At 42.0% G+C, this 25,477-nt stretch overlaps 2 protein-coding genes across 3 annotated transcripts in view; both read left to right on the top strand.

The window, feature by feature from the left end:
- The window catches only part of aplp2 (amyloid beta (A4) precursor-like protein 2), a 91,188-nt gene extending 80,886 nt beyond the window's left edge, over positions 1–10,302 (top strand). For both annotated transcript variants that reach the window (XM_083637648.1, XM_083637649.1), the window contains 5 exons: positions 414–587; positions 3,681–3,763; positions 4,979–5,056; positions 6,646–6,801; positions 8,423–10,302. In XM_083637648.1, coding sequence (XP_083493774.1) covers positions 414–587; positions 3,681–3,763; positions 4,979–5,056; positions 6,646–6,801; positions 8,423–8,524 — 593 coding nt within the window. In that variant the 3' untranslated portion in view covers positions 8,525–10,302. The remainder of the gene's footprint in view (positions 1–413; positions 588–3,680; positions 3,764–4,978; positions 5,057–6,645; positions 6,802–8,422) is intronic.
- A 3,407-nt stretch (positions 10,303–13,709) lies between these two features.
- Positions 13,710–25,477, top strand: part of st14a (ST14 transmembrane serine protease matriptase a) — a 32,989-nt gene continuing 21,221 nt past the window's right edge. The window contains exons 1-11 of the mRNA XM_083637657.1: positions 13,710–14,088; positions 19,067–19,226; positions 19,983–20,113; positions 20,261–20,331; positions 21,017–21,183; positions 21,344–21,379; positions 22,149–22,383; positions 22,814–22,956; positions 23,314–23,417; positions 23,566–23,678; positions 23,776–23,912. Of these exons, the coding sequence (XP_083493783.1) occupies positions 14,047–14,088; positions 19,067–19,226; positions 19,983–20,113; positions 20,261–20,331; positions 21,017–21,183; positions 21,344–21,379; positions 22,149–22,383; positions 22,814–22,956; positions 23,314–23,417; positions 23,566–23,678; positions 23,776–23,912 (1,339 nt within the window). The 5' untranslated portion in view covers positions 13,710–14,046. The remainder of the gene's footprint in view (positions 14,089–19,066; positions 19,227–19,982; positions 20,114–20,260; positions 20,332–21,016; positions 21,184–21,343; positions 21,380–22,148; positions 22,384–22,813; positions 22,957–23,313; positions 23,418–23,565; positions 23,679–23,775; positions 23,913–25,477) is intronic.

Here is a 25,477-nt window from a genome sequence, read left to right on the forward strand (position 1 = left end):
GCTCATTACTGCCGTGTCCCAGGTTGCCAGGTTTTCGCGTCTGTCTCATACTCTTATATTCCATGTTCTCTCCTCCAGTGTTGGGCAGTAACTTTAGTTACTGTAGTCGTATTACTTTCCCCAGTAACTAATAATGCAAGGGATTACAATTTCCTAAACAGGTGGTACATCACTTTACGGAAGGGGGCGGGGGGGGGGTGTATTGAAAGTAATATACTAAAGTAACGAGTAACAACCACTTTTTATCAGAATCAGAATCACTTTTATTGCCACAGTATGCAAGTTACATACAGTTAGTTATACCAACTAATAAGTAAATAAGTAAATGTATTACTTTTTAAAGGAGTAATCAGTAGTAATGAGTAACTAATTACACTTCCTGAGTAACTTGCCCAACACTCCTCTCCTCACAGATGAGCTTCTCCAGGAACAGAAAGCTGACATGGACCAATTCCTGTCGTCCATCTCGGAGTCGCAGCCAGACGTCACTGTGTTGTCGGAGGAGAGCATGGAAGTCCCCGTCTCCGAGGGAAAACCCTACCGGCCCTTCCAGGTCACCTCCCTGGGGTCGCGCCCGGAGCCAGAGGGTGAGCAGCTCCGCCCCCGTCACAGTAGCAGACAGGATCGTCAGCGTCTCTACAGCTGTGTGGAGAACAATAGGCCGCACACAGCAGTCTTTCAGGAGGACACGAGTGACGTAACACACCGAAACTGTTGGCCAGTGAGGGAGAGTAGCTCATGTGTAACTGAAGGAGAGACGCGCTGTACACAGTTTGTATGGCCGATCCATGCCTGCTGCGAGCCATGGATTTGGGCTTATCTGCGCCTACACAGTTCCCTCTGGCCTAGCCTTCAACATGACACGATTGAAGTTCAGATAAACGCACAAAGCCTCAGGCTTTGCTGCCTAGCTGGAGCTGAAAGCTTTGAAAATACCGTATGCTTCTTTATTAGTGAGCAGTTATGGTTCTCTCCTTTGTCATGTTTGTGCCAAATAAAATATTCAAATCCTCAAAGAGAGAACTTAGTAAAGGATGGAACACTGCCAGGGAAACGAACAACTAAATTCCCAAGGGACATTTAATATACAGTACATGCCACAACGCCTCCTGGCGTGGCCATTTTTGAAAATGGCTCCTCTTTTGAGTTTGGTTATCTCCCATTTATTTCTGGACGCTTCCCTACTGGACTCCTCTCTTAATCAATTAACACAGCTTGATAATCCTGCCTTTTGTCTGCTCACCTAGGTTTCCTCTCTTTTCTCCTTCCCTCTTTCTGTTCTGTTTTTTCCGTTGCTCATTTCCAACGCCAAGGCGATCTATCAGACTCCCCACGTGCCTTCAAGAAAGGTTGGTGCCTCTGCTACCTCTTGTTTTTTCTCGCTCCCCCTCTCTCCTCATCCTCCTCCACGCCATCTCCCATCGATTTTATTCCACCGTTTGGGATCCTCTCTCTCTCTCTCACCCTTGCTATTACTATTTTATCAGCAGCCATTTTTGCTATTGTTGATTTTCTCCTCATTTTGATGACTCACATGGGCCCACTTGGTTGGGCCTCAGAGCCTTTTAGGATTATCTTGCCAGGATTATCACTCGATTCTGAATAGCAGAGACAGTGGCTTCTAAAGTCGGCAGATCGGGTCACAGCCAGCTCCCCTCTCACAGAGACCAGCCGTCCCATCTCCAGTCATCTAGTCCTCAGTGCATTTGCCAAAGCACCTTGCCTAATTACCCCCCCCCCCCCCACACACACACACACACACACACACACATACACACACAGTCATAGTCTGTCTCTTCCTGATAGGAGCGCTAGTGGCTCTGTCTGGCACACAGTGTTTCCACTGACCCACAGCCAGGTCTAAATTGGCCTGATTTGTCCTCTAAGACCTGAGACGGTGATGTGGTCATGTGACTCGTGTGGTCATGTGACTCGTGTCCGCCATTGTCTGATCTGGGCTTAACCTTGTGCTCATTGAACCTTCCGCTAATTATTAAGCCTACATTCTATATGGGCTTTTATAGGTTACGTATGATGAACACCCTCCTCCGCTGTTGTCAGTGTGTTCGGAGGGTTACTTTTCAAAATGTATTCCACTACAGATTACTGAATACATGCCCTAAAATGTAATTTGTAACGTATTCCATTAGATTATTAGATTAGCGTATTCTAAATACTTTGGATTACTTTTGGAGTTTTAGAATACTTCAAAATCGTCTTGCTGAGCCCATTTGTCTGGGTCACTCTGAATGTACGCAAATGCGAGGGCAATGTGGCCATGATGTGCACTGATGTAATGTTGCGACCTTCTTCAGCATGTTTGTAAGTCAAATGTGTTATATTTCCATGTCAAAACCACGTTCCTGACAGTGTCCTGGCTGTGTGTCTCCTCTGACATTGCCATTCTCTTGTGGTGTGTGGAGCAAATTGTTGCACTTTTTTTTTTATCTGTTTATGGGAAATGCGTGCCTCATATTAATTTTAGAGCAAATTCTCTAAAACAAAACAAACAAAGTAATCCCTTAAAAGTACTCTATTTTGAAAGACAGTAACTGTATTCAGAATACCACCAATTTAAATTGTAACTGTAATAGAATACAGTGACTCATATTTTGTATTTTAAATACTATAAATACATGTATTCCGTTACTGCCCAACCTTGGCTGCTGTGCTCTCCATATATCCCTGTTCCTCAATGTGTTTGCCATTGCTGTTGTGTTGTACTAGTCTAGCCCATAGAGATGAATTGTCAAATCGCCTTTCGAGACATCACTACCATTGTGCTGTGTGATCGCCTGGCAGAATGCGATGCTACGTGTTCACTGCAGTACCATCTGATAACGGCTGCCCGAGCCTCTGACGTCAGCGCCGCTGCCTGCGTGCAGCTCGTCATCACACATCATTGTTTCCTCGCCAGATCCAATGGTGGTAATTGTCCTAATCTTGTCCTTGTGCCGTGGGCCCGAGCCCGGCAGCAGACAATGGGCCGATGCCAGACTTATCGCTCGCGTGCATCATTCAGGCCCCTCGGTCCGGCTGCGTCGCTCTCTCCTCTCAGCTCTTCATTTATTCATGGCATATCTTCTGTGTGTTATTAATAGATACTATGCCGATTTCAAAACCATTGGTCTTCCTAGCGTGCATATTTGACACTCTGGCCCAGATTATGGCCTAGCCACTTCTGGAGGCCTACAGGCTCTACCATATATTTTTGTATTATTATTATTATCATCTGCAAAATACATACTCGAGGGGTTAAAAGGATTTATAGCCATGCAGAGTTTGGACCAAGAAATTGGAGCAAACCAAAGGAGAGAAAATGCTAGGCAAAACCATAGCTGCATATGAGTATTTCATGATTGTCAAAACATGTAACTGCATGTTTACAGAGAAACCTCAGATCTATGCAAAGACAAGTAGCACTTTGAGTGGGCCTTTGTAGGAAAATGGAAGGTCAGTGTAACGTTAGCATGTGACTGCCCGCCTGGTGCTCCAGTGTACGCGGCGCTGAATGGAAGAAAGGCCATTGTTGTCACCAGTGCTGTGGACGAGAGCCGGGCGCCGGTGGTGCAGGGGGAAAGAGCTGGATATATTATGTGCAGCTGTCCTCCATCAGTACCCTGTCCCTGTTTGTTTGTGCAGCTCGGCTGTTGTTGACTGTGCTCCTTCACCTCCCGCAGGCTCCGGCATGTCTGGCTTAGACGGGCTGATCGGCGCAGAGGAGAGAATCATCAACAGCAAAGCCAAGATCAACGACAACGTGGTAAGATGTGTTTGATCAGTGTTTGTGCCTCAAAGCCTTTTCAGCTCTCTACACATGAACTAAGAGCAGCATTGTTAAAGCGGAAAAACAAAATATATATATATATAAAATACCCCGCTGTGAAGTGGGTTAGGATTTTTTTATATTATTCCACCGCAATAAATATTCCACCACAGAGGACTGTCTTGACAATTTATTTTGCATTACCATGGCCTCAGGCGAAAGGCAGTGGAGCTGAAGAAACTAAAGAGTGAAATTAATGAGTACACAATGGGGAAAGACGCTTTGTTATCTGTGCTTTCACATAAGCTCTCTTAAGTTCAGCTTTTAAGGAGTCAGATTATTCCGGTAACTATGTTGTCATAGTTACAGCTATCTGGCACATGGCTATTTGTGTGTCCCGTCTCCAGCCTCTGCCAAGCGACCCTCATTCACACCCAGTCCACACATCAGTCATCGCATGCTTCTTTTCTTTGCCACAAAACACCATTTCCTCATGGATTTTCAAATGATGCTTGGCTGCTGAATGTGTGCAATGTTTCGCATGCTGAATTAAGACCAACTGCAGAAAAAGACAAATGTGTTTGCGTTATGAGTCATGCAGTTTAATTTGAGGTTGTCGAACGCATGCTTGTTTTCTTTATGCTAATTTTCTTAGACGGAGCAATCTGGGGTTTAAAAAAAATCAATGGGTCTTTCACATCACAGTGACAAGGCGCCTACCTAAAATGTGCTGCTTTCATTCTTAATCTGCTTTTTGTTCTTCTTTGTGGTGTGAAATGGACTGTGGACTGCTCTGTCTACAAACAGCTGTTTTTGTTCCTGCCTCCTGAGCACACCCACATTCACTCTCTGTGCTTCACCAGATTACAGCTCTCAGTAATGAGAGGCTGTTCAGAACGACCTGTAACTGTGACTCAAAACAGAGAGTCTGTTTTGATGCCTGAAAACCCCCCTCCCTCTCTCCCTTCCAGTTTGTACAAGACAAGCTCCGAGTGTACCATCGCCCAAACACAGACAATCCTTACAGTTTACTTCGCTGCACATTCCTACTCTCTCCCTCTCTCTCTCTCTGCCTGCCTGTGTCTCTCTCTCGCTCTCTCTATCTGTCTCTCACTATCTCTCTCTCTCTCTCTCTCTCTCTCACACACACACACACACACACACATTGCAGTGAGTGTACTGTAACCTGGGCTCCCCTGTCTGTGTTGACAGGTGATTGATGAGTCTCTGGATGTTAAAGAAGTGATTTACAGTGCAGAGAGAGTCAGCGTTATGCATGATGATGAGCTGGTGAGTACAGCGGCGCCCTCCACTGGGCTCTCTGGGGAACTGCAGTCATCAGTAGTGGGGATAAAGATGAAAGGAGGGAGTGTGCAAAACGCAAAAGTTACCAGTTCTGCGAAAAGATACGGCATTGGAACAAACCCCCCCCCCCCCCCCTGAACAGACCCCCACCTCTTGTAATTTAGAAGTTTTCAGTTCAGGCTACTATGTTTTGGTTATTTCTGCATGGACGCATGTTTGTTATGTGAATGTATCTGGATGTACACAATGAAAATCCCAGTTCATACGATGAATGTGTATCCATCCACACAAACGAGTGGGCTCGGTTTATGTGTGAGAATGAGCATATGATTAGTTTGCGTCATATGTGCCAGATGACATTGTGAAGATTGAACAGTGTAGGTGTGGTTGTTCGTAGACGTAAGTAGGCCGAGATGTAACACAGGCCTTCACAAAGACACATTTCATGCATGCGTACATACTGGTCACTCTTGGTTTTAGTCCCTCATGTCTTACAAATCCTTCATGCCTAAAGGGATCTCATTCTCATCCCTGTTTCACTGTGATATTATAAAATAATGTGATGCAATATAGATTAATTCCATCATACCGTGTTTGGGTAACACTCAACGTTAAAGTTCTCCTCCAGTGACTCCATTGTCCCATTTCTAAGCTCCTTTGAGGAGGGTTAATCTCAGTGTTTTTTAAATTCCGGCCGCTTGGCACAGTTGAAATCAAAAAGAGGATTACCTGTGTAGCAGGAGAATCCAGGAAGGGGAAGCACATCTGTGCTCATTTCAGTTGTCACACATCAGCTGTTAATCCCATTTTAAATGAATGATTTGCTTTGGAAAGATGTAAAAGCGTGTTCACATTGTTGGTGAGGTGGCTGGAGGGGGCTTTAGTGTTTTCATTTAACAAGAAGACTGAGCCAAAGTCTATATATATATATATATATATATATATATATATATAGTTCAGAGGAATCATACCGTCATGATATTCTGCTGTCTAAATTGATGATGACATGAAATTTGACTTAAGAACTCACAAAATCAGGTATGGTAGGAAAATTATTTGTTCAAAATACAAAAAAAATTGCTCAACCCTCAATATTTTCTATGGGTGCTGAATCCTCCAAAACATATCACAGAAAGGAATTAATCCAGGACAGCACTGCGATAACTTTCATATTTGTATTGCCTGTGCACTGTGTTTCGGCCAAATGCCGTTCTTCAGTGTGCTTTCGTGGCAAGCACTTTCCATCTCCATATCAAAGTTATCAGAGTGCTGTCCTGGATTAATTCCTTTCTGAGGAATATTATTTGAACATTTCAGTTTTGTTTGACATCTAACATTACCATTCAGCTCAATGAGATGAACATTAATTTGATTATTTAATGTGATTTTGCATAAATGAACCATATCGTGATATTGATATGGAGAAAAATCCTGAACAGGATATCCATTGTATTTGTGCAATGTCATCATTATTATAACAACAGCAGCCTTATAATGGAAGAAAGAGCAAGATAGTGTAAGAGCTGTTGTGTGTTGTTGTCTGATGTTTGTATCGTCTCCTTACCGCCTGTCAGGAATCGTACCGCCCTCTGGGAGAGGACTTCAGCTTTGGGAGCAGCGCTCTGATTGGCCTGCTGGTGATCGCGGTGGCCATCGCAACCGTCATTGTGATCAGTCTGGTGCTCCTGAGGAAGAGGCAGTACGGCACCATCAGCCACGGCATCGTGGAGGTAAGTCACCGGACTTTACTGAAGATCATAAAATGTTAAAGGTACCTTCCCAGTGGTATGTGATGCAGGACATGTACTGTACAGACAGTTTTCACAGATGTGTCAGTCCTGTTCTAGGGGTCCTGACAGTCCTGTCCTATTGCATTAGCAAATACTGCAACAGAAAGTGATCTGGGGTTCAATTTAGAATGTTTATGTTGTCAAGTTAAAACCGCCTATAGGGTTTGACATTAACAAAGTAAATGTACTTGTTAATTTACTGTACTTAAGTAAAGTTTTTGAGTATCTGTACATTACTTGAGTATGAATTTTTTTGGAAACTTGTGGCTTTTACTCCTACATTTGAAAGACAAATAATGTACACTACATTTTTATGAAGTCCCCGTTACTCATTACTTTGAAACATAGCGTCACGGCCCCAGAGCGTTTCTAGGCAGTACTAGTAAACATGAACATCAAGCTCGTTCGTCTAGGCTTCTAGTTAACGCTTGAGCCATGAGCACAATACAAGAGAGGCAGTCAACACTGCAAAGAGAGTGACACTCACCTGATGTAGGTTGGAGGGATAGCTCTGTCCACACAGCAGCTCGTCTGGCCAGCTCACTCTCGTCGTTCACGGGGGCTCCATCATAACGAACCCTCTCTCAATTAGGTTGGACACACACACAATAACATGACACGAAAACAAAAGACGTCTACAAACAGATACATTATAACCATGACACACAGCGGCCGAGGACCTCGGCCATCTTGGCTTTGGTCTGAAGTCAAAAGGGAAGGGAAAACTCTGACATGGCAGCTGTAAGGACTACAGTATCACACCACTGAACCTAGCTTCACCCACTTTTGATTGACTTTTGACAGCCAGGCATTATCAAACATGAAGCAAAGTGACCGTGACACATAGCTTTGAATTTTCTTTTCTTTTCTCAAATGTGACAGGCCGTAAACTGTGTCCTGCAGTTCTGCATGTGCTTTGTCCAAGTGCTATTGCGCTACTCAGAACGGGCGGCTCCTCCATTTTACGTAGAGCTAACGTTACAGCGACGCTTTTTTGAACCGTTCACTTCCACTGCCTGTGTACTCATAATACATACATTATGACTGAATGTATTTGATTTGCTTAACTGTCTTTTATTTGATTTATAATGTTTGATTTATAATATTTAGCTAGTCAAGACACACACTCTTAGAAGTGGAATTTAATGGAACTCAATTCTGTTTCTTGTCATTCAAATTCTGTTTCTTAAAGCTGGGTGACATTCACATTCACATTCCACAAATTGAATTGGAATTTGCCCTGCATGCGTTGCATTCTCAATTCAATTCTTGAATGGCCCCAAAAGTGATGAGCACCATCATACCTCAGGTCTTGAGACACTGTGGGGATGTAAAATGCACGCAACAATATAATACTCTCAGTGAACTGCTATCCAGTTTAGTGTCAGAGGTTTAGATCAAATTATCGTTTCTCATGTAAATGGCTCATGTTTAAATGCAAGAAATATTGTATTATTGTTTCTGTAACATTTGCATATTAACAGACACTACAGCATGTTGTGCTGTGGAGGTCACTCCTCACCTGTGTCTTCTGTCCATCTCTCACCCCGTGTGGTGGCAGGTCGACCCCATGCTGACACCAGAGGAACGCCACCTCAGCAAGATGCAGAATCACGGCTACGAGAACCCCACCTACAAATATCTGGAGCAGATGCAGATCTAACCTGAGCCTACAGAGGGCGCTGAGGAGTCTGAGAGCGGGCGGCAACCGAGGGGGAACATACTACTGACCAATAACATATGATGCTATTGTCAAAATCATTTGCATACATCCAAAATCCATTTTACGGTTTGTTCAAAACAATCCTTAAATAGTGCTACTACTCCTACTACTGCTACTATTGCTACTATTGTACTATAGAGCTCTTTTTGATCATGTTTCTTTTGAAAATGTGATGTATCTACCATTTTGCATTCTGGAAAACGTGATTCAGCAGATTTCTCTGTAATTATGAATACAGCTATCTCAGATCAAGATGTATAACATTTCTTCAGAAGTTTTCATTTATTTTTAAAGGTGTAATGCAAGCTAAATTTAAAGTTAAATGTATTTGAGTAGCCGCCATCAACCCGACATACCAGACACTACACTTATGGTTTCCATCATACAGTACAAGTGTCCAGTTTCCGATGGTTTTCTCAAAAAGAATTGGTGTGTTTTTTTATTTGTTTTGTTTTCTTCTTCTTCTTCTCAATAGATTGCTTGTATATGAAGGTTCTTTGTACCAATTAAAATGTATAGTGAAACAACAATTGATGGGAAAAAAACTAAACTAAATCATGAATTATTTACTTTCTGTTCTTTGTTATGACAACAGACAAAATATACATATACAGTTTAAATATATATATAAGAGTAGATGTTTTTATTGCACCTTTTTTCCCTGGGAAGAGGCTCTGAGTTGAATTGCGGGGCTAAGCTTGGTGGTCATGAGTTGCGTTTGCAGGCACATTGTTTAGAGAGCGTTGCAGAAGGTGTGCACAGGCCCCCAGCTCAAACACAACACACAACCTACTTTGAACCCTACTATTATCATCCAAGTGAATGTGATATCTCGATCATATTCCCTCCTAAACATATGCACACACAACCTACATTAATGGGGGAAAAGGCAAAACAAAAAGATGAAGTAAAACCTATTGACATTTGTTACATAGTTGAATGTATTGTGGAAGCTTTTTTCCGTACTATGTACCTGAGATGTTTCCTTACCATTTTAATGCAGTGTCACATACAAATTGGAAAAACAAGTGTTTTCTTTTTTTGCTTTATTTTTATTTTTTGTCTTTATTTTTGCACAAAAGAGCTGAAGCAAACCCAAGTACTACGGGAGCCAATCTGAAACTAAATTGGGGCATAATGTACACATACTCTGGAACAACTGTTTGCTTTGCTGGTCCTAAAGCGCAGAACAGTGGGAACAGTCTTGATAGATTGAGGGCACCTGAAGTGGACTTGGAGCTGGAGGGCTGTGCAGGCAGACAGATACACACAGAAAGACAAGGCTTGGAGAGCTGGTTTCTGAATAAAGCTGACTTTTTACAGGCAGAGAATGGAACAAACAAGTAAACTGAACCCTAAAATCCTCTTTTCTCTCTCTTAGTATTGTCTTTGTATGCCTGTATAGTTGATGTTGCAATCATGGCTTTTTCCGGAGGATTTCCTGTGGTGTGCATTGTTCTTATATGAAATGATATATATATTTTTAAGTTTGTTTTCTTGTTTTCTATTTTTCTCTTCCTGTGACAGTATCTCTGTATGTGACTGTCTCACTATGCACCCAAATGGCTTCAATCTTGTAATTGCCTGCTTGATTGTGAGGGGACTGGGAACTAATATAATATGCATATTAGTGATTAAAAAAAAATTTGACACCAATATGGAAAGAGGTTTATGGTTACAGGGGGGAAACACGTCAATAAACTCACAACTTCCATAGGGATGTGCCTTGTCTCTTTGATTGGTAGGTAGGTAGGTTAGGGACAGTCCAGAGGTGGAGTGAATACTGACGAATCCTATACTAACTCAAGTACAAAGTTTTGTTACTTTTGTCAAAATTAACTCAAGTACAGTACAAGTAAAAGTACTAGACCATGTAATTACTCAAGAGTAAAAAGGTAGCCTATTTCTAACTACAGGCTAAGTAAAAGTACCATTTGCGTTGTTTAGAGGTTCTATTCTCTGCCCGACCCGCCCTGCGGACCAGGTCCGAGGAATAGAGCTTGTGGTCAGATATAATGCCCTTTTTATAATTGGGGTAATTTTTGGTGTGGTAATCAGAATGTTATATGTACACTGTAGCCTTAGAACCGTATCAATTACTGTATTCACGAGACTGAACCATAGGCAGCTTGCATCCATAATACTGCCACCTGCTGGGGTTAGCCAGCAGCAGTCCCAATGGTACCGTGCTGTTTTCATAAGTGTGTAAAACAAAAACCTGAATTTAATTTAGGCGTACTCATTGTACAATTTAAAAGTAATGAAGTAGAATATGTATTATTTTAATTACCGTACTCAAGTAAGAGTAAAAGTAGAACATTTAAAAAATACTGTAAAAGTACAGATGCTCAAAAAAAACTACTCAAGTACTTTTACTTGACTATTTTCCACCTCTTGATTTTAATTATGTACCCAATACATTTTACACATCACGTTATGTGTTACCTAAGCTGTCCCTGTCTTTGTCTGTGTTGTCTTTCATACTGAACAGCTCATTCAGATCTAGCCATGTCAGGGATGCTAAGTTTGGTGATTCTCTCTTTTGCCAGACAAACTCTCTGCTAGCAGCAGCAAAATCACAATGAGATACATCCATTTGGCTATGGATTCAAGATTCATGATATTTATTGTATATTTATTTGTGTCTTATGCTAGGGAACTCCATTACAAGACATATTGCAAGTAGGTACATAGTCACAACAGTAATATTATCTATGTAAAAAAGACAAACAGTGGGGGGACTATAAAATAGAATAAATAATGAAAAAAGAACCACTTGTCAGTGAAAGGTGCAGTCTATCAGCAGCATCAAATGAAACTGATATTTCTGAACTAATGGGATGATGGGGATCATTACAATTAGATTGTCTACACTTGTCTAATTTAATTGGTGCAAGCAACCAGTTTGGGCACACTAAATCCGGAAGTGATTCTGGATCTGTTGGCGAGCAGTCCCAATGCTACTGTGCTGTTTTCATAGTGCGGTGTGCAAAACAAAAATCTAAATTTACTCATTTACTCAGTGTACATTTAAAAATACTCGAGTAGAATATAATTAAAATTACTCTATAAGAGTAAAATTATAGCATTATAAAAATACTTAAAAAGTACAAATCCTAAAAAAAACTACTCAAGTAGGCATGTACTTCAGTACTTTTACTTGAGTACTTTCCACACTGCACGCACATCTCCTTTGGCAATATTGTTCTTTCAACTTTCAGGCCAAAATAAAGCCTCATGAATTTAATTGACGGGGATAAGTGAGCAGTACAAGATGCTATCATCAGTATATAAATGGGAGCTATGACTCTGTCTGTCTGTCTGTTTTGTTTCTCTGTCTGTCCCACTGATGACATCATCAGTGATGTCATAAATCCCACTGATGACATCATCAGTGATGTTATAAATTCACTCACAAACACACAAAGTCACGAGAGAGACTGAGGGTGAGAGCGAGAGAGAGGAGAAGGAGAGGGGGGGGAGACTGAGGGAGATAGAGGGGAGACATTGTGCGCAGGGCCGTAACCAGGGTTCCGAAATAGGGGAGGTCCAGCAAGGGGAGGCGGATTCGGCGGCGCCCTGATGGGCGCCGCCGAAAAAAATTTGAGTTTTTTCCCCCCCCTTTTTTAGCCATATTTAGAGTAATATATCATTTTAAATCAACATTAGGATTATACTGTTGTGATGTCATTATTCAGTATATTCTCTTTCATGTCACCACCTGCTCAGCTCTCCTGTCAACATAATTGTAACTAACAAACACAAACTGTTTTAGCCAAATTCATATCAAAATGACACCTACAAACACAGGTACACAACCCAAGCCGTACACAACACACAAAGTCATCATCGATAATAAAAAAAAACATACAGAGGGACATTTATTTATTCCTGATAGGAACGATTGAAAAATAAAATAAAATATATTATGTTGTTTTTAACTTTACACCACCTCTTTTTGTTACTTATTGGGTCATGAAACTGAAACCATGCATATAGCCACCTGCATACCTGACTTCGGGAGCTTGGCAATTGGCATCATGCATGATTACAATGAGATGCACCCACTTTAAACCTGAATAAAGTAATAAAACCACTAGTAAACCAGTAGGCGGCGCCTGGCCTGCTGTTCAGTGAGTGGCCTGGCCTGGCCTGGCCTGCAAAAAAAAATTTTTTTTTTTTTTTTTTTTTTTTTGCAGGCTGAAATATTAGGGGAGGTCCGGACCTCCCCGTGCTCATAGCTAGTTACGGCCATGATTGTGCGTGCGCCAATAGGACAGGCAAGGCCACACAGCAGGCGGGTCATAAATCCCATTGATGATGACATCATCAGTGATGTCATAAATCCACTGATGACATCATCAGTGATGTCATAAATCCCACTGATGACATCATCAGTGATGTCATAAATTCACACACAGTCACGAGAGAGACTGAGGAGGAGAGGAGAGGGAGAGAGACTGAGGGAGAGAGAGGATAATTTATCCTCAATCAGTGGATTGATCTTTGTAATTTAGTTTCTGTGAGCATTTGTATGGGGCATATTTCCACTGATTCACATTTGCTGTCTGACTAAATAGGGGATTTCCAGGAGGGGGGGCTCCTATTTCTCAAGACACAACAGAAACCAGTGTGGCTCTGGCTCATACCTGGATGTAAAAAAACAACATGATGATTCAACATCTGACTCATCATAATCAGTAGAGCATGGTGAGTAAAGTCCAGGCTAGGACTACTAAAAATAGTTTAGTGAAACCCTCACTTCAAATTATTTTTTGTTTTCTTTTGAGAGAGAGAGAATAACAGGCCTATATAAACAATATTTTTGGTATTTATTATTTCATCTGTGCATTCCTTGGGAAATAGCCACGCCCTTTAAAACAAAGAAATGAACTGCCAAGTGGAAGTCGAGGATTGTCTGGATTATTATATTCTCAGATTATGGTGCATTTTCAAATGTAAGTAACTTCTCAAATTCCTCAGAAAGAAACATTGATAGTAGCCTATAATGAAACCAAACATTTCCAGATTCCACCTGTTCCGCGCGAGGCGGGCAGGTAACCGGACGTGGTTGGCTGCAGGTGTCTCGTGGACACGCCCGCAGAAACCTGACGCTCCCGGAAAACCTGTCTGTTTGTCGTCTCTCTCAGGTAGTCGACATGTTTTAGTTACACAGTACACATTTGGCAACATCTCGGCAGGAGAAGAGCCTCCATAAGCTATTTCCCCAGTTGTGACTGCTTTTGTGAATCGCTATTTTCTTTAATTGGACGTGTTTTAAGCAGTGTTGCGCTCGGTGCGTGAACTCGTTGACAAACACCGACGACAGGCCCGCAGATTCACCTTGGAAACCGAGAGGACGGAAACTAACACAGGACAGTCAGCCGAAAGAAGGGGCGTGTGGCCTTTTTGTACTTTTATTTATTTGTATTCTAGCAGTCTAGTCCAAGCACTGACCGCTCATGGACTACATGGACAGTGGAACGAGATACACCCCAAATGCGGTAAGAAAGTGTGTTTGTGGGCGCGCGCGTGAGTGAGTGAGCGAGTTCCCACAGTCATGCAAAACCTGAAAAAGTCATGGAATTTGGATTTGCAGAATCTCGCTTTCCAGGCCTAGAAAAGTCTTGGAATTCGTAAAATCATTGCAAGTTTTGTAAAAGTTATGGATACACAGTGACATAGATAACCTTCCACTAGGCCTACTATAATACATGCAGCAAAACAGCAAGTTTATTTTGTAGCTGTTGATGTAAACCCAATACTATCAAGAGGTGTGTCCTATTTGTCCAGTGTATTTCTGGTATTGATTCAGTCACCGCCTCACATTACATGGACATTATATTATAGAGCTTTGAAAAGTAATGGAAAAAAGAGTTCAGGTTTTGTAGTTGCTGGATAACGCTGACCTGCCTCTTTCCTCACTATGGGGATGTTATGTAAATATGTACCCCAACTATCTCCACCACTCGTCTCTTATCACCAATACACTGGTTTGCCTAGAAACAAATTTGTAGCTGAGAGAACAAAACCAACAATTAGAACGAAACTAATGCTCTCATTCCTTTGCCAAGCCTCTCTTTCTGACAATAGACCGTTTTCACGGGGGCCATTCTGTGTCGAAAAGGCAGAATAAACACAAGTGCAACCAAAACACTAATGAGGCTTTCCAAATTTCAATCATGGAAGTTTGAAACCCTCATTAGTGTTTTGCTTGCACCTGAGTTTACCCTGCCTTTTCGACACAAAATGGGCCCCGTGAGAAGGGTCCATTAGCTGTATCAGTCAACATTTTTATGTGTTACACTTGTCCAAAGGTGTTGTATGCCAATGTGAAGAGGCCACATATACTCAAACTGCCCCAGCAAAATGAGAATTCAATTCAAAGAGGATTTCTTGGCATGATGAGTCATCATCATGATGACCATATACAGTCACAGTAGCCTACAGTAGGCTATTGCCAAAGCACATTCCTAAAGGCAAAATAACAGGCTAACGAGTTGGACAAGAATGATTAGGCCTAAATAAGATTAAAATAACAATCCCAAATAATGTGTAGTAACAGCTAAAACAAAAAAGGTAACTGTTAGGTATTGTCAATCTCTCTGTGTGTGAAGAAGATGGCACAATGAGAAAATATATAGGAATTCTGGATAAGGGGGCGATATTCTAATCTCATGTTACGATTTGATACCCGATGCGATTTGATACACGATGCAGGGTTCACGATTAAATACAACCACGATACGATACCACAACCACTATGTGATAAAAGTTGCAACAAAGTCTTAAGGACTGAAAGTGCAGAATTATGCTGAGCCACAAATCTTTTAGGCGATGTCATAGAGAGGCAAAGTGAACGTCACTTCCTGCTTTTCTCCCTGTGCCAGCACTGGAAAAATATGAATGGCGGTGGACGGACAATAACGTTACTTTTTTGATCCCGTTTGAATTGTGCCACGGGGTGCCAACGTTAATTTTGTTGAATTAAAACGTAACTTTGCATATCAAGAAAGTCAGAGTTTGTCACCAGACTGTTGCACTATAAGTTATAAATCAGAAAGACTACATACACTGTCGCCTAAGTGACGTCACTTTCTCTACCGGCAAAGCTGAAGACCGGCGACATGCCACGAGCTTCCACGAGCTATGTAGTTTCTATACGAAACTAACCGCTATGTTTCAGTTTGACGACAAACTGCGACTTTCTTTACATGCAAAGTTATGTTTTAAATTGACATAATTAATGTTGACACTCCGTGGCACAATTCAAACGGGATTAAAAAAAGTAATTTTATTCTCCGTTCACTGCCATTCATATTTTTTCCAGCGCTGGTACAGGGAGAAAGCAGGAAGTGACGTTTCACTTTGGCTCTCTATTCACCTTATGTTCCAACACGGGGGTCAGCCAGTTACTTCCTATTGTGTTTACACTTCCTGTTATAGTACAGTACTAGTGAGCAGGTAGAACAGACGGTGTTTTGAACAGGAAGTCATAACACAACTGGGTCAAGTGGGCGGGGCTACATAAGGTTAATAGGGCTGGGGCACGTGACGTAAGCGCGGGTGAGGAGCGCTTGCATTGTGGTCCAGTATGACAATCGTGGCTAGGCTAGTAGCAGCCACACCAAACTCCATTCATTTGGCAACTAAATGTTGCCCTGTCTATCGCCAAATTGAATACCGCCAGAACATAATTTACAAACCTTACGAATCGTTAGACACCACTCTCCAATTCGGCATGTACATATTATCTCCCAAGAAGCACTTTGTGAATGTAAAATCTCATGTTTGGAAGTGTTTTGCTCTGCTGCTGTATTATCGCCCTCCACTGTGTATTTTGCGACTAGAGCACTGTGGAAATCACTGGCGAAACATTTTAATATTATGGAATGTGTGCTTCTTATTGGAGTATGTCTATGCCGAATTAGAGACATGCTTACAAGTATTCATAAAATCTTCATGTTTCCATAAAAAAGTCTCAACTTGTATGACTCATCTATTCTTCATTCTGAGTCTCAAAAGAGCTCCCCGATAGGGAGTTGCAGGCTCCGCTGAACTGGCTGTGCGCTACATACAGCCATCACAATAAAACAGTATCTACCTCCCAGGCTCCCACACAATGTTGTTATCTGAAGTTTCGCATAATCATTATTCCCAAATATTGCGTAGTCTCCAATACCGAGCCCTTATTCAAATGCCAGGCGGACAGCGCGCTCTAACTAGGTCACATAACAGACATGAGTGACATTACTGAAGATGGGTCAAATTACTATTTTCGATGAATCTTGCACAATCTATGGCCGGCGAAGTTGTCATGTCATGCTGTCTTTGGTTCATTTGTAAATGTTTTTTTGTTTTTTTTAATCGATATTTTTTGTACTGCTATTTTACATTGAAGTAAACGGCGAGTCCGTCGTATTTACCCACAATGCCTTGCGTTGCTCGCCCAGACGTGACGTAGTTGCACCAGCTCTATTGGCTTGCTACGTAAACAATTTAAAAATGAAAGTGTAATACAAAGTGAAAATAGCAGTTTCAATGGAGAGCTTTAAAAATTGTGATGGGCAAGCGGTCTCACTCGTGATGACTACATCTGAATAAAATAGAGCTAATATCACATTTGTGTTTCTGCACCACACAATACATATTCATTGCATCATTTTTGTATTGGGATATATTGAATTTCCGTACATCATCATCCCATCCCTGATAAGAATGACAGTTTGGATCCGATGTGTCCGTCTTCCCATGTACACAGTGGATATAGCTCAGTGGATTAGACGGATTACAAAAATCGTCTCAAATGGGTCAAAAGTTCAAAACCTGAATCAAATAGCACTCGGACCTGTGGTGTAAGCTGCATCTGTGCGGGGGCCCTTGATACTGTACTGTACTCTTCAGAAAGCACTCCCACCTGACTGTTTCTTACTGCTACAGTGTCGGGAGTGCAGACAGATCCTACGGGCGAAGCCTGGATTCCACCAGTGTCACCGCCCTGTCAGGACTTGACTTGTCTCCAGTCTTTCTATAGCGGGGGTTAAGATCCAGGTAGGGTGATTCCACACCCTCCCTGTATGGGGATAAAAATAGGATCAATGGTTTTTCAGTCACACTCCCTTCTGGATCTTTCCTCACCAGGGTAGAATACCAACATAAGATCTGAGGATTATTCAGTTGTAATGTTGCTATAATAAGCATGCTTTGATCCATTAACAAATTACTCATAATAAAGAAAACTACATCTCGTACATTATGCGATATTCTGTTTTGTTTTCTTTGATTCCCAATCTCTTCAGCAATTTGTAGGCTCCACTTTAAAATCCCTCTGGAGGTTAACACATGATGCATGTAATATTTCGTATAATATTTTTGTAATATTATACGAAAGAGAACTGTGCTCGGGGTGAATATTTATTCTGCAAGCTCTCGCACGAGCTCTACAAATATGAAACAGCCCGCTCTTTGAAAACAGCTGCTCCATCAAAGTGCTGTGTTTTAATGCTCGAGTCAACACGACACTCTCATGGGTGCCTTTTAATTCATTCTTGCCATTCAGAATGAGTTTCAGGCTAGAGGGGGACCTCGTTTATACTGACCTGAAGACAACACTCAACAATTAAAAGGTGGGGCACACCTTTTAATTAGTGAGGCTCTGGTTCTGCACTGAAGTTAACTTTGCTCTTCATAATTGTTATTAACTCAAAAGAAAATGGCAGGCACACAATGCAAGTCAACTGAATGGCTTTTGAAGTGTTTATTTGAGTGGTGGCCCAGTTACATGAGGTAATCCAATGTTTGTGCGATCTACACGAACAGTCACAGAAACTTGTTGTGAATCCACCACAGACCTGGTTTGTTTCCAGCAGGTTTGACAGGTTTGACACTGCAAAAGGTTTTTGCTCCCTCCCCCGTCCGCTTCATCTCTTCAAGGCAACCACACAGCTGTGACGCAGGCATGAAGGTCCTTTATAAGTCATTTAAGAAACAGACACTGAAACTGGCCCCTTTTTGCTTTGTTTGATTAGCAGCTCTTGAAGAATTCCAATTTGTTTATCTTGAGAATAAACTCAGAAAAAACTGTTGATTGTTTCTAATAGAAGCATTTTCGTTCTGATTTATTCACACATACATTCAGACCCAGACTCTGTGGGTCACTAGGCTGCGACATTCCTAAAATGCACAAGTACATACTTGCTGCCTGCTGCTGTCACATCTAACACTCATCTCCTTAGAAAACATCGTTCTTTCCATCCTGTCTGTATGGAAAACAAAAACGACATCATCATAGCACCATGCTTGGGGGGCAGCCTGTGTAGTTTTACATCTACAACGTGCAAAAATGTGTCTTCAGCCTCATGAAATGGTTGAATTATAATTTGGCAGTTGTTATTGGCTGGTTTGGTCTCTAATTTGATGTACTGATCATCCATTCACTTTTATACACAACACAAACCTCATGGCCTCTCTGTCTGTTTTCAGGACAAAGACTGGGACACGTCTGTCCAGTTCTTACCGGCATCCGACACCAAGAAGCTCGAAAAGAAGAAAGGTCCGGGGAAAATTGGGGCCGTGATCGGTGTGGTGATCTTCGTTGTTGTTGTTGCACTTATGACCGGACTGCTGGTGTGGCACTTCCACTGTGAGTAAAACAAGTAGTTAGGGTTATCCTGAACATTGAGGCATGAGTCCTTGTCAGAAATGATGGAGCAATGCGCTTTCACAGCACACCAAGTTTCAGACATAAAGTCATTTTAATGTACAAATGTGGGACTCTAAATTGATAAGAGTAAAAAATGCTTGATTTTTAGTGATCTCAATTCTCAAATATATCAGTCATTGTCAGAATTTATGTAGCAATGTGTTTTTACAGCACCCCACGTTTTAGAAAGGAAGCCATTTGAAGGTACAAATGTGGTATTTCACTTTCAAATTAATTATTTGGCCTTGAGCAACATAGAGGACTATGTACGAAACCCTGGGTACAATAGCGAGAAGGAGAAGTTTATGCGGAAAACATGCTACAGTGTCAAAGTCCTCGCCGAATGTGCCGAGGGGTGCGCCGCGGCTGGCGAGCCTGCTGGCGTGCAGCTCCCCGATGCAGCTGACGTGAACAGCGCAAGTATAATATAATGGAGATGGGAAGATATTGATAACAGGAGAAAGTGAAAGCTATTACCAAGTATGTGCACTGCATTCTCTCCTTGGGCTATCTTCTAGTCATTGAAATCCTAGTGAAATCACACAATTTACTCATGTTGCTGTGGACTCCCCTGCGACCCCCTCGTCTTGCTGACGTTCAGTATGTAGGTCTAGCTGCCTTTGGCAAGGCTCCAAGTCGAGGCTGACGTTGGACCATGTTCCCAGCTTCATTCTGTGTGTCTGTGTGCTCCTGCAGTCCGTAAAGACGTGCGGGTCAAACAGATGTACAGCGGCTCCATGCGGATCACCAACCAGGTCTTTGAAGAAGCCTACGAGAACTCCAACACACCTGAGTTCAAAGCGCTGGCGAAGCAGGTGATCTCACAGGTAAGGTCGGTGCCGAGGCTCGCGCACTGCAGCCCTCATCAGAAAATATGACGTTAAGTAAATCTGTGTCAACAAGTTCTCTTTGTTTTGGACATTCATTCATGCAACTGCTGTGTTTCTCTCTCTCTCTCTCTCCCTCCCTCTCAGCTTAAAGCCATCTACTCCAGGACTCCACAGCTGGCAAAATACTATGTTGGTTCTACAGTTCAGGCCTTCAGGTATGACAGTGAGGCTGGAGTGATGAGTCAATCATTATCACCTTCAATTCTTGCACCTTTGCTTTATTAGTTTTTTATTTCCTCTGACCGTGCAGAAACGGAGCTTATCGACTTCAATCTGTGACGCTCCATGACTGACAATAGTTTGCCAACAAGCAATATGGTTGCAACCAATACGGTTTTTGAATACTGATACTTATAGTCTGAAGTCACTCACTGTTAGCTGATATTTTGTGCTATATATATAGATAGATACATTACAGAGGGGCATTTAGTTTGTTGTTGTTTTTTACCTTTATTTGTTTTTTGCATTTTTGTTACACAAAATGGCAAGGATTCATTGTTTCCCCTCAGTATTGTATTCTTGCAAGGTGGAAAAGCCTGAAACAGCATTTAGACCATGATAGTAAAAACTAAAACTCATTGAAACCAATTCTACTGAAATGATTTTAGGTGGATTCATGGTAGGATGATCCATCACAATTGTTCATATTAGGGGAAACTGGCTCTACATTAGGCCTTCAAATGAAGAAGTAATTTACAAAACCATTACTGGACACATAACAAATGCATTGGTCTAACCCCACTAGCAATATGACAGTGTGTTTTCAGCAGTTTGCTCTAGCTGAATGCCATTGAATCCATGCTAAATGTGATGTTTGCATCCTGGTCTTGTTGATCCCAGTGAAGGCAGCGTCATCGCCTACTACCTGTCTGAGTTCAACGTGCCTAAAGGCCAAGAGGCAACCGTCAACAGCATCATGTCCTCCATGGACAAGCTAGTGGACAAAGAGCAACGCAGCGCAATGAGAGCTGGCAACTCTCTGCTCTTCGATGACGTGGTGCAATCAGGTAGAGAACTGCTGTATTTTGTGATGCATTTGCACCATCTCATCTCATTCACTCCTTGTCAATAAATGCTTCACTTAATTTAATTCCTTTTCTGTTGTGCTGCTGTCAATATCCTCATCTTAATCAGCTGCATGCTCTCACACTGTGTTTTGTCTTACAGCTCTTGATTACCGCTTGTTCAAGAAATCATACAACAGTGAGTACTCTGCCTGCATTCATCAGTTACACTACAGGTGTCTTCAAGACTGTGCAAATGCTGGAAAATGGATATCTATAGACATGGAAAACTACAAATCATGTAAAAGTTCACTGGCTTTTCAGTGTTTAGCTGGGACCATTATTTTTCTTTAGCTAACAACATGTAACAAAGCTAACAACAAATAGGATTTTATAGGGAATGCAACTGCATTGTCCGTCTACCCATCTTGAATTGCATAATGTGGTACATGCATGGGACCGACTTGCATGATAAACATATACCCTTGTCATATTTATGCATGCAGTTTGTTTTGTTATTGCAAACGACTTCTAATGAGAAACATATGACTTTGGAAAAAGTGAACAAAAAGAGGTGAACTACAGAGAAACTACAAAGATGAAATGCATGCTAAAATGATTCTGTGTGTTGTAGATCAAATGTTGGAATGTAGTTTGTGAAAACGTCCCTGTAATTTACCATTATTGCAGATTGCATATTCCACGTACTGTAGTGTTAATCATAATGCAGAAGATGGCAGTCATCAAAAGGAAATCTTTAAAAAAGTGATGGTGCTTGCACACAAGTGAAATTATGTGATCAGGTATTTGCATATTAGCATAGTGAAATCTGTCTGCTTCAGCCGGGTTGAAATTTACATTGCACCGGCACGAATTGGTCTACTCTAGTCCTGTGGAGCGGTTTCATTTAAAGTAAGAGAGGATACATTACAGATTACGACTAAAATGAATGTAAACTGTCTCCTCAGGGTTTTTCAAGTACACAGAACATACAAAGGCCGATCTCATAGGGACCATTACGTCCCCTGGCTTCCCCGACGAACCTTATACCGCCGACACCGTCGTCCAGTGGCAGCTGAGAGCGGACCGCGGCTATGTCATCAAGCTTGACTTTGACACCTTCAATCTGGAAAATAACTGCAAGAATGACTATGTCAAAATCTACGACTCCCTGGTGGCCATCGAGAGCCGTGTTATGGAAGAGTGAGTTTGCACTTTGTCTTGTCTCAGTTCAACAACAGGCAGATGAGGAACTCTTCTGCCTGTTGTATTTCTGTGACCTTATTGTCTTGTATTGACATACATGTTTATGGATTTGTTTTGGAGAATTCTGGGGTTGTAGAATAGACTTGCATGTATGGCCCTCTGCTGGTCAGATGCTATGTGGACCATGCAGGAATAAAAAAATACAAGAGTAAAACACAACTTTTTGGGGGGAAATGTCTAAGGCTCAACCAAGAAGGTTTTTGAAAGCTGATTCTTTTGGATTGGAGCTGCTGATACCCGAAATTAGGTGCTGATATATTCCATACCTTCAAATTTGACAATTTCCATGCTGAAAGAAATAAAATTTTTAAGCTACTTAAGACTCAATGCAGGAATTTTATTTTGTCTGTCTGTCTGTTTTCTACAGGATTTGTGGGTACTACTCCCCCAGCTACCCCCTGAGCTTCTTGTCCTCTAGCAATGTCATGCTGGTGACGTTGGTGACCAATGAGGAGAAGAACTTCCCCGGTCTCAGAGCGCACGTCTCACAGGTCCGCCGCGGGGGTAAAGGTAGGTTCTCTCGTGCACGGACTGCAGCTCATCTCTCACGCAATTATCTGTTTGAGCCTGTATGTTACAAACTACAGTGCAAATGCTTAATATCTGTGCAACTGCAACAGGGGCGTATCTACGGGTGGGCCTGGGTAGGCACAGGCCCACCCACTTCTTGCCCTGGCCCACCCAATTTTTTTTTTTTTTTTTATTGGTTGTTTTCTAGAGGCAAATCTGCACCCCTTCCTATCCAGGCCCACCCAATTTGATCCAGGCCCACCTATAATTCAATTTCTGCATACGCCCCTGAACTGCAAACATGGATACTTCTTCATGATACGTCTTCATGATACGTCTTCTGTACGTTTGTGATAGGAATGACATGTGGCGGCCAGCTGACGGGTGAAAAAGGCACTTTCACCTCTCCCAACTACCCAAATTACTACCCACCCAACACTTTATGTGGGTGGCAGATTGAGGTGAGACGATGGCAGTAATCTACACATTACCCAGCCACAACATCTGTATGTTTTATCATGCTGCTCTTCTAAAAAAAGCTCCAAAAAAAGCCCACTAGTTCCCACATCATTGAGTCTTGTTTGCCCGCCCTCTCCATCTCTCTTAAAGGTCCCTGCTGGCAAAGTGGTGAAGGTGATCTTCAAGAAGTTCCTTCTGTCTGAGCCGGGGCAGGAGAACAGCGGCGCCTGCAACAAAGACTACGTGGAGATCAACGGAAAGAAGTGAGTCCATACCTGTAAGGCCAGCGTGAGAGCCAGTTAGGGATTGTGTAACGGGGCTGACTGACATGTCCCCGCTTGTGCCTTGCCTCATCCTCAGACTGTGTGGAGAAAAACCTGACAGCACAGTGACAGAGACCAGCAAGACCAACAAAATGTCTGTGTGGTTTAGTGCCGACGCCTCGTATGTGGACCGAGGCTTTACCGCCGAGTTTTTGGCCATCGACTCGAAAGACCGTAAGTAGAGAAAATACCGCCCCAGTTTCCCCCCAATGATGATTTCTTATCAGGGTGCATGGCTGGTGATTCTCTCATTAACTACCTTATGTACACAGATGATTTGGTGATTTTTTTGTCCATGTGTCAGTCCAGTGCTGGTCTTCAGCAGGTACTGAGGGTATCTATCACAATATTTTATAGACTTCCACATCAAATATAATGCAAATCAGGGTAATTATGATTGTCAGAAGGGAAGACAGAAAATCAGTATTTCCTGGCTTCTTCCTGTCCGGCGTTTCTCTTAAAGAGTGTAATGAGGCTAAATATTTAGGCCATTACATGACCAACGACCTATCTGATGATAGGGAAATTTACAGACACTGTTGAAAGATGTACACACAAGCAAACATGTTGGCTCGTAAATTTAGTTTTTGTTCAGTGGCTGTGAAGATCTCTCTTTTTAAATCTTTTTGTACCCCGCTATATACTGCCCACTTGTGGCGGTACTACAAAAAAGGCAGCATGTGGAGACTCACAGTGGCCTATAATGACAGTATGAGGCTGCTGCTTAAAGCTCCAAGAAGCTGCAGTGCAAGTCAAATGTTTGTAGATGTCACTGTGTACCCACAAAGCACCTGCTCTGCTGTAATACCAAATCTTATATACAGATGCATGTGTAGGTAACTTATCAGACTCTAAGAGAGGGGCAAAAAACCAGCACTCAAAATAATTCCTTTTGGTTGTTTTATTTACCTTCAAGCAAGTTTGACAATGTACGTTTCGGCGTGGAGCCTTCCTCAGCATTGTGCTGACAGAAGACGGACATGACGCATAAATAGTGTCAAACCGGAAATACAATCAATTACATTATCAAGTACTAGGAAATATCTCACAACATAAAATAACAATGAATATAATATCAAAAACATCAGAGAATATCAAAAAAGAGATAAAGGTACAATTTTAAACAGTATACTTGTATATAAGTCTGTATATATTACACAGCAGGAATGCAATAATGTTTTGCAGACGAGAAGAATGAGGCTGGATGGCCACACTTGTGTTAAATAAGCACAGATGAAAAGTCAACATATTAGAATAACAAAAAATCAGTAAGAAAATATTTAAAATAGAATTAGAAAAATACATAATAAAATGCATATAAGTGCATGCATCGGATAGAGATACTGCAGGTCCACACATGACGCTCCCACACTGCCTTACAGTGCAAGAGCATCATGCGTGAACCCACAGCACATCCACCCGACGCACCCCCTAAAGAAAACAACCTAGCAAAAGTTCTTCATTCAAGCCTTTGGGGTGTTCTGTCTGTAAGGTATGTATCCAAAATGCCTCTCTTTGTAACAAGGCCTTGTCTCTGTCACCCCCCCTCTTCAGTGGACTGACCTGTTCTATACCCTGGAACCTGAGGGAACACACGTCGTGACCAAACTCATTAAAATGCCTGGCGACAGAGGATTTTATATCTCTGTTTCTAATGCTACTCTTGTGTTCTGAAATGCGAGTTTTCAACTCTCTGATAGTTTTTCCAATGTATACTAGCCCACATGGACACTTCAATA

This window comes from Poromitra crassiceps, assembly GCF_964638095.1.
Source record: "Poromitra crassiceps genome assembly, chromosome: 5".
Classification (NCBI taxonomy): Eukaryota; Metazoa; Chordata; class Actinopteri; order Beryciformes; family Melamphaidae; genus Poromitra; species Poromitra crassiceps.